The sequence below is a fragment of the Mastomys coucha genome, unplaced genomic scaffold, assembly GCF_008632895.1.
Source record: "Mastomys coucha isolate ucsf_1 unplaced genomic scaffold, UCSF_Mcou_1 pScaffold7, whole genome shotgun sequence".
Lineage (NCBI taxonomy): Eukaryota > Metazoa > Chordata > Mammalia > Rodentia > Muridae > Mastomys > Mastomys coucha.
In genome coordinates, this window is record NW_022196913.1 from 59,057,317 (window position 1) to 59,067,093 (window position 9,777).

Below are 9,777 nucleotides of genomic sequence, written 5' to 3' on the forward strand. Positions count from 1 at the left end.
CTGGAGAGATGGCTCCATGGTTAAGAGCACTTCTTCCTTCTTCTTCTGAAGGTCCTGAGTTCAAATCCCAGCAACCACATCGTACCTCACAACCATCTGTAATGGGATCTGATACGCTCTTCTGGAGTGTGTGAAGACAGCTACAGTATACTTGCATATAATAGATAAGTAGATTTAAAAAAAAAAAAAGCACTTGGGAGGCAGAGACAGGCAGATTTCTGAGTTCGAGGCCAACCTGGTCTACAGAGTGAGTTCCAGGACAGCCAGGGCTACACAGAGAAACCCTGTCTCAAAAAACAAAACAACAACAAGAAAGGATTTATTTATTCATTTTATGTATATGAGCACACACTGTAGCTGCATAGATAGTTGTGAGCCTTCATCTGGTTGTTGGGAATTGACTTTTTTTTTTTTAAGATGCTCGCTCTAGTCAATCCTGCTCTCTCCGGTCAGCCCAAAGATTTATTTATTATTATAAATAAGTACTCTGGGGGGCTGGTGAGATGGCTCAGCCGGTAAGAGCACCGTCTGCTCTTTGAAGGTTGTGAGTTCAAATCCCAGCAACCACATGGTGGCTCACAACCACCCATAAAGAAATCTGGTGCCCTCTTCTGGTGTGTCTGAAGACAGCTACAGTATACTCATTTATAATAATAAATAAATCTTTAAAAAAAAAAAAAAAAGAAAGTACCCTGTAGCTGTCTTCAGACACACCAGAATAGGACATCAGATCTCATGACTGGTGGCTGTGAGCCACCATGTGGTTGCTGGGATTTGAACTCAGGACCTTTGGAAGAACAACTGGGTGCTCTTACCTGCTGAGCCAGCTCACCAGCCTATGGCTTTATCAGCTCACCAGCCTGTGGCTTTATCATCTAAAGCACTGGAATGGAACTTTGTTTCCTTCACCACAAACCAGGGACAGCTCCTCAGCTATAACGCTCTGGATAAAGGCAACAGCTGGCATTACTGTTATGCTTCCGTTTGTCGGTCTGACGAGGTGCCATTGTATAGCATTGACTGGCTTGGTACTTAATATGTAGAGCAGGATAGCCTCAAATGTATATAGCTCTCCCCTCCCCAGCCTCCTGATGCTGGGGTCATAGGTTATACCATTACCCCAGACTGCTCATCGCTTTATCTCTGGCTTTTTACATGGTACCTGGCACATAACAGGCACTCAATAAAGAATAAACAAATAGTCTTACTAAGTACAAAAGACTACACTGGCATATGATCTTACCATTTAGGGTGAGTAAATCGATATAGAAGTGACACTTTACAGAATATTTACAAGTGCACACTTAAAAACATAAAGATACATCGGGGTTTTTTGTTTTGTTTTTTTGTTTTTGTTTTTTGTTGTTGTTTTTGTTTGTTGTTGTTGTTATTGTTTTTTGAGACAGGGTTTCTCTGTGTAGCCCTGGCTGTCCTGGATCTCGCTCTGTAGACCAGGCTGGCCTCGAACCCAGAAATCTGCCTGCCTCTGCCTCCCAAGTGCTGGTATTAAAGGGGTGCGCCACCACCGCCCAGCCATTTTTGAAGTCTTAGGTTCTACAGGTTGTTTCAGGACCAACCCAGGATGACCAAGGAACTGTTTGTGAAGTGATGACTTCCAGTGAAGGAAAATAGCTCCAGGGCCCACAGTCATCCTACCTTGTTGGCAGGGTGCTCCTCAGAAACTCCTGTATGGTGCGGTCAGTGACTCTGTGCTTCCCAAGTTCTAGCCAAGTTCATTTGAGAAGAACAATTTCCACCCTCAGAACACCGCTGCTGGGCCCCTGCAGTTCTGTGACCGTTTTCACGGGGAGAGTCATTCATTCACATTAGTCATCCTATCATAAGCTCCTTAGCAGGGCAGTGCGCATTTGACATTTCCCAACTAGTTAAGATGTCTGTGGGGGACTGTTATATATCAGATGACAAGCCATTGCTTCCTCCCAGCTGAAAGAAATGGGGACTGTCCTGCCTTTCCCACTCACTTCCCACAGAGCAAGGTTAAACAAAGTATTCCTCACTCCTTTCCTCAAGCTAAGAGTTTGTCTGAATTTATTGACTCCAGCGAGTCTCCGATGCTCACGAGAGTAAAAGACTGGCAATAAAGAGGGGCGTTGAGATGGCATCTTCCTGCTGTCCCTGCTGTCCCTGCTTCCTTAAATTATGTTAGGTTCTCCATGTTTGGGAGTTGGAAGGTGGCTGGCATTTCTGAGAAGTTCCTCTGGATTCCTCAACAATCAAAGATTGTTAGATGTCCCTGGAAAACACTGGTGGGAGTATCCAGGAGAAAGAAGCTAAGCCTGTAATCTCTGAACTCAGGAACCCCACAGAGCAACAGTGTACACACAGTGCAGGTGAAAGAGCCACATCCATACAATAGGAGAACTGTCACTCGAGAATGCAGCGTGACCCTCTCCAAGGACGGCCTGGCAGGGGACATGCCTGAGAAAGGTGACTTTGATCTCTGTGCTTGAGAAAGGCAGGGAGGAGGGGAAGAGACATCACTCACCCTCACCTGAGAGCAGTGGTTGACCCCAGCTCACCTGTACTAAAAGAAAAGGAAAAGCTGTGGATTGAACAGGAGATGAAATATTTTTATGGGCCACACTGAAGGGTTAGTACCTGGAACTGCATGAGATAAAACCACAAGTTTCAATATCTGAAAGCATGTGAATGACTCCTTGAATGGGGTTACAGTGGGTGGTCCTCAGGGAAATCACTACACAGAAAGCGAGATTTCTAGAGAGAGTGGTAGTGGTCACTGCAGGAGAGAAATAAAACTGTTGTATATTCATGCTTCCTGGGTTGACTCTCCTCACCGTGACTATAAATGACTAGAAGGGTTTTCTAGTCCTGCTCCCCTTCAAGTATAAGATGGAAAGTCCAGGACTTAGGCAATTACCTACACTGGCAGAGCCTCTCAGTGGGTAAACATGTTCACTCTCTAACTAGACATACACAGATCTAAATCTCTATATGATCCAAAAACACAGACTAAGATGCGTCTGTCTTTTTATTTAGTTCACAATGTGCTTGGGGACCGAGACACATTTGCATCCCTCTGAATTCTTAACCTTCAATGTGCCAGTCATTGGAGATGGAGCCCCTGGGGGGTACTCTAGTTTGCTTTCTGCTGCTTTGGTCAATACCATGACCCAAAGCAACCTGGGGGGAGGTAAGGGTTAATTTTATCTTATACCGCCCAGGTGACAGTGCATCACTGAGGGAGTTCATGACAGGGATTCAAGGAAGCAACCTAGGTAGCCAGGACTGAAGGATGAGCATGGAAGAATCCTGCTCAGTTGGCTTGCTCTCCCAGCTTGCTCTCCCAGCTTGCTCTCCCTGGCTTTCTCAGCCTACTTTTTTATATAGCCCAGGACCACCTGCCCAGGGGTAGCACCATCTACAGGGAGCTGGGGCCTCCCATAGCAATTATTAAACAAGAAAATGCCCCCACAGATGTGTCTACAGTAGAGACAGTCCCTCTGCTGAGGTCCCCTCTTCCTTGGTGACTCTGGTTTGTATCATGTAATCAAAACGAAGCAGCAAGGAGGTCCAGGTTAACTGACCTGGTGGGATCGGTGGCTCTGTAAGAGGAATAAGGGGAGATCTTTCGTCTCTCAGGTGACCCGCAATAGGCCATGTGAGGACATAGCGATAAGGTGGCCTCGTGTAGCACAAGAGAGAAAATCCTCACCAGGAACCAAATGGACCCGCACCTAACCTTCCTCTAAGACTTGGAGAAATAAATGTCTGCAGTTTTATTCCAGCAGATGGAGCTGACTACAACAGAGACCTAAGGAAAAAGGATGTGTAGGTACTTTTTGTTTGTTTGTTGGAGACAGGGTCTTGCTGTAGGGCCCAAACTGGCCTCAAAGTCTCCGATTCTCCTGTCTCCACTTCCCCAGTGCTGGAACGTCAAGAATGTGACACCAGCTGCGATTACATACTTTCTTAAAGACCTCTTCAGCTAGTGAACAAAAAGACGTGGAAGACAAGTCCTTTCAGAAGACTGGGCCTGGGGTGACTTAGTCAGAATCATAGCAGCAGAAGCCAAAAGAAGTGAATGTTAGGAGGTAAAAGACTTGAAGCAGAGCTCAAGCAGCTTGCTCATTTGCATAATTGCTGACTGATGATCTCACCGTTCACCAACACTAGAAAATACTGAAAGAGAGCAGCCTGGTTTTTGTTTTTTTTTGTTTTTTATTTTTGTTTTTGTTTTTTTTTTTAAAGAGAAGATAGTTTTTAGTGGAGACAACAGAGGTGAGTTCAGTAGTAGATAGATGCCTAGAACCATGAATATCCATTTGAGATTTCTGTAAGTGGAGCTTTAAGGACAGGACAGGACAGGGCTGGGCTGCAGATAAACATGTTGGGTGTGGAGAGCACTAAAGATGGCCACTGAAGCCTCAGAAGAGTTGAGATTATATGAAGGGAAAGTAAAGTGTGGCCATGCCGAAGCTCTGAGGAGCATTAAGATTTAAGGACTGGGAGCTGGAGAAATGGTTCAGTGAGGGGGGGCCGGCCAGCGGACCCTCACTCCGTAGGTGCTCTCAGACTGAGAGATAATTGAGTACCTGTGAAAGCAAGCGGTTAGTAAGGAAGGACACGGACGCCATGTAGCGGTGATGAGATGTGATGATGAGAGACCTTTACTGTAATTCACTCAGTATTTATAGTTACGCTAGGGAACCAGACCCAGAGAAAATCTAAACCCAAATTGCAACCGGCCCAACACAGTGTAATCAACAAACACCAGACTGGAGGGGGATTTTGAAAGGAAGGTCCGACAAGCTTTTAAAGTAAACAGTGGGACCTGTCAGTCTGTATACAAAGCAGCACTTCAAAGCAGAAGCAGGCTGAGTTTCATTTCTTTAGAACTTCTGAGCTGCCATAGTCCGTTTGATCTCAGGAGCCAGAGTTTTCACAACCCAGTGTCAATCCCGGACCTCCTGTTGACTCCAGAACCACCACAGAGCAGGGGGGCAGGATGCCACAGTTCAGTGGTTAAAAGACCCCCTTGTTCTTCCAAAGGACCTGGGTTCAGTTCCCAGCAACCAAGTGGCTCACAACCATCTATAACTTCAAATCTAGGGGGTTCAATGCCCTCTCCTGAACTCCGAAAGCACCAGCCGTCAGAGTAGTGCACAAACATGCATGCGAGTAAAAAACTCACTTATATAAAATAATATTTAAAAATCTAATAAAAGCTTTTAAAAAAACAAAGGACTAAAAAAAAAATGAAGACTTAAGGGTTGAGTAGAGGAACAGGAGTCAGCTAGAGGCTAGAAAGAACTGATTAGAGAAACACAGTCACGAAACCTAGGAAACACGATGTTTCAAAAGGAAGGGACTTTGGGCCAGAGAGACAGGGATATAGCTTAGCCAGCATGGAGTCTTAGATTCAATGCTGTGTGTGTGTGTGTGTGTGTGTGTGTGTGTGTGTGTGTGCTTGTGTTGAGATGAATGCTTGATAGCATTACAGGAAACTCACCTTACTGGACCCCTTTATAACAATTCACTCATTGGACCAAAACATCTGAAACCTGTGGTCAACAAGCTACTTGCCCAGTAGGCCAGTGATCTCTCTCCTTCCCTTCCCTTCCCTTTCCCTCTCCCCCCTTCCCTTCCTCCTCCTTTTTCTCCTTCCTCTTCTTTTCTCTCACCCTGGCTGACCTTAGCCTTTCAAGAGCTATGATTCAAGGCAAGCACCATGATGCCTGGCTCAGACCCAGAGCAGAGAACCTTCCAGTGTGTTTACCAGACTTTGAACAATGTCAAGATCACCTTGGAACCTGAGAGAAATACCAGTTTGGGGGCTCACTCCCAAAACTCAGTTTCTCAGTCAGAAACACTGGTGTGTGGTCCTGCAAACTTTATTACACACTCTCTGGCTGATTCAGAAGTTCACTGAAGATTAGAAAACACTGCATTACACACTGCTTAGACAGCACACAACAGGTATGCCTGTAGGAACCCCCCCTTTTTTTTGTTAAAGACATTTTAATTTATTATCCTATTTTTTGAAGTTACATGAGTCCAACCAGCAGGATTTTGTCAATATCGCACATTTTTAAAATAGCTATGGGCTTTATTTTGATTTAATGTCCCTACCCTACAACAAAACAACCAAAGAATTCACTACTTACCAACATTTCCCTCTGATGGGGATACAATTTTATCCTTATATCTTCTGCTTGTTTACAGTATTGGCGTATACAGGCACTTCGGTGGTTTCTGTCAACTAGAAATTCAACAAACTCTTACATTTGACAGTTTAAATTCCTGTGACACATATTGTTCGTGGAACTGCAAATCGGTACAACTTAGGATAATTTGGTCCCATTTGCCAAAAGAACAATAAAAACATAGATTTGATCCAATAATCCTGCTTCTGGGAATTTATCCTACGGATTTACCTGTACACACAAGAGTAGGTATCCGTCCCTTATCTCAGCCAGAAGCCCCAGCCAATAAAACACTAGGTTCAGGCTACCCTTCTCAGCCCCTCAGGACTTCTTTAACCTGAAGGAGTCATTGCTCCTTCTGCCAGGTGCAGGCCCCACTACCGGGTCAATTAAATGCTCTATCAGAGGCTCCATCAGAGACTCCGGCCACCCCTCCGCTGGTTGGCTAATCTGCACCTCCTCACACCTGCAGCCAGGAGCTGGTCAGCAGCACTGCCCACTGTGATCAGTTGAGAGCCGCGGTGGACAACCTCTCAACCTCAGCGTTTTCCAGAACCACGCGGCCCAGCCTCTCAGTTCCATCCCTCCCCTGCCCTCTCTTCCCTCTCTTTCTCCTCCTCGGAGGGAAAGGGAGCCCGGTTCCTCCCGGGTTCTGTGACACGGCCCTGACCCGGGCGCGCGGCTGCCCCGAGATGGGCGGGGCTCGGGGCGGGACGGGTCCTCTGGGGGCGGGTCGGGGCGGGGCTATGGAGGGGGCGGGACCGGCGGGGTACTAACCCCGGGGTTGGCGACGCCGTCGCTGCAGTCGCTCCAGCAGCTGGACACGGAGTCGTGGCCGCCGGGGCGGCTCGCTCGCCGCTCGCGCGTGGCTCCGCCGGGCCCGTGGCCATGGAGGACTTTATCGTGATCTCCGACGACAGTGGCTCCGAGAGCTCGGCCGGGACCCGCTCGGGCAGGGCGCGGAGGCTGCGCCGGGCCCTGTCCCGGACCCCCGGCGCGCTGCCCCGCCGAACTGTGGTGAGTGAATCCGCTGCCGCTCGCTCGCCACGCCCGACGGGAGCCGAGCGTCGCCCCCTCGGGGCCGGGCCTCGGCGCTGCGACCCTGGCTCCCCGCCGCCGTGTCTTCCCGCCTTTGGCGGCCTCGGGCCTCGAGGAGCGCGGCGCCGCCGCCGGCGAGGCAGGCCTCGGGCTGGCCAGCGCTGAGCCCTACAGGGCTGTGCCGCGGAGCCGGCCGAGCACATGGGCGACACACTGAGCGCCAGTGCGAGCTGCCAAGCGGTTGCCGGCGGTGGCCTCCGGCCCGAGCTGGCCACAGAGCTTTGGCAGCGGGAGGAGTGGGGGGGTCCTGGCCAGGCCGCAGCCGCCACCCGGACCTCGAGGCGGGCGCGCGGGAGCGCGTAATTGTTTGGCTTGTGATGGGCACAGATGTGTGCAAGGAGATAACAGGAGCCCCGGGCTGCGAGCGAGGGAAGCGCCGCCCTTGGCACGGTGGCGGCTGCGCTGCAGGGCCTAGTTCCCGGAGCCAGGGCCCGGATTTTTGAGTTGTGGAGAAGGACGGTTTATTTTGCTTTGCAGATGCGAATCACATACAAAGCCCGGGGGCGGGGCACTCGCACCTTTGTTTTTCCTCCAGGTTCTTTATCTTTGTCCTTGCTCCCGAAGTGATGGACTTAAAAAAAAAAAAATCTGTGGTCTCTGCCTTTCTAGAACTCTCCACAGAAATTTAATGAACCCTACCATGATCCAGGTGCTGTGGCTTCAATTAGTCAAGGGATGGTCTCTGTTCCTAAATCAAGGTCAGCTACTCCGTAAGCAAGTAAATCTCTTTTTGAGTGCTCATTCATTCCAGGTTGCCTTTGGGAAGTTGGAGGGTCTTCCTACACCCAAAGGTAGGTGTCTTAGGATTGCTATTGCTGTGATAAAACACAGCATGACCCAAAGCAGCTTGGAGAGAAATTGGTTTATTTAATTTACTTCGCTGTTCATACTAAAGAAGTCAGGACAAGAATTCAAGCAGGGCAGGAACTTGGAAGCAGAGGCTGTGCAGAGGCCATATGGTGAAGCGATGCTTAACTGGCTTGCTACCTCTGGCTTGCTCAGCCTGCTTTCTCACAGAAACCAGGACCACTAGCCCAGGGGTGGCTCCACCCACCATAGGCTGGGTTCCAACCTCAGTCACCAGTTAAGGAAATGCCCTACAGGCTTGTTTACAGCTGGATCTTAGGACTGTATATTTTCAATTGAGGTTCCTTTCTCTCAGATCACTGTAGGTTGTTTACAAGTTGATGTAAAACTAGCCAGCACAATTCGTGTTCTCTCTCTTAGAATAGAAACTTAATATTGCATTTTTGTATTACATAGCTTGTAAATATACCTTTATAGCTAGTTTATCTGTTTTTGTTTTGTTTTGTTTTGTTTTTGAGACAGGATTTCTCTGTATAGCCCTGGTTGTCCTGGAACTCACTCTGTAGACTAGGCTGGCCCTGAACTCAGAAATCTGCCTGCCTCTGCCTCCCAAGTGCTGGGATTAAAGGTATGCACCACCACTGCCCAGCTGCTAGTTTATCTTTTAACAGTACCTTTATTGTGGCATGATTCATCCATACAATGCATTGGGTTGTACAATCATCATAATTAACAAAGTCGTTTACATCACTCTGAAAGGAAACCTTGAAGTCCACAGACATCTTTGGAAAAGTGACTTTTCACCTCCTTGAATTATAAACATAATTTTAAGTAGAGATTTAAAAAAATTGCCGGGCAGTGGTGGCGCATGCCTTTAATCCCAGCACTTGGGAGGCAGAGGCAGGCGGATTTCTGAGTTCCAGGCCAGCCTGGTCTACAGAGTGAGATCCAGGACAGCCAGGGCTATACAGAGAAACCCTGTCTCAAAAAAACAAAAAACAACAACAAAAAAATTAGGGTTGTAAGCAATAACTTTACCATTTCTATTGTCTGGAGAGCTACAGTTTGTGTGTGTGTGTGTGTGTGTGTGTGTTACTAGAGAAAAATTTACCTATGTGCACAAATGTATTTAAATGTCTAATTCTTTTCTAATGGGGTTGTACTTTTCTTTTTGAGGCAGGGTCTTTTGTAGTTCAGGCTAGCCTCAAATTTGCTGTGTAGCTGAGCATGACCTTGACTTCTAATTCCCCTTCTACCTCCTGAGTATTGAGATTACAGTTGTACTTGGTTTATGGGGTGCTGGGAATCAAACCTAGGGCCTCAAGTCTTAGACAAGCATTATACAAACTGAGATATAGCCCCAAGATGTATATCCAGATTGTAGTAAGTTCTAAAAATCTCTTAATAATTTAGGTGTTTAAATGAAACACCTCTACCATATTTAGATTATAGACTATTTTGTTGATATTGCTGTTCCATGTATATAGTAAGTATCCTAGCGCATGGTAATTTATCAATTTCATGTTCTCACATTAAAAATATGATTCAGCTGAGCCTGTTTGCTCTTGCTATAGAAGATGGTGATGGGACTGTCTGTAGAATAAGTTCCTTACAATGGAATATGTGCTACCCCCAGTTTTTAATTGGGTTTTCTTGATAGCTATTTTTTTTTTTTTTTAGTTCTTTA

General features: G+C 47.2%; 1 protein-coding gene and 1 long non-coding RNA gene across 2 annotated transcripts in view; one reads left to right on the forward strand and one right to left on the reverse strand.

Moving 5' to 3' along the window:
- The window catches only part of LOC116081950, a 22,410-nt gene extending 16,171 nt beyond the window's left edge, over positions 1-6,239 (reverse strand). The window contains exon 1 of the long non-coding RNA XR_004115112.1: positions 6,147-6,239. This is a non-coding gene — a long non-coding RNA (uncharacterized LOC116081950). The remainder of the gene's footprint in view (positions 1-6,146) is intronic.
- Positions 6,240-6,932: 693 nt separating this feature from the next.
- Positions 6,933-9,777, forward strand: part of Simc1 (SUMO interacting motifs containing 1) — a 48,339-nt gene continuing 45,494 nt past the window's right edge. Inside the window, exon 1 of the mRNA XM_031358157.1 lies at positions 6,933-7,202. Coding sequence (XP_031214017.1) covers positions 7,074-7,202 — 129 coding nt within the window. The 5' untranslated portion in view covers positions 6,933-7,073. The remainder of the gene's footprint in view (positions 7,203-9,777) is intronic.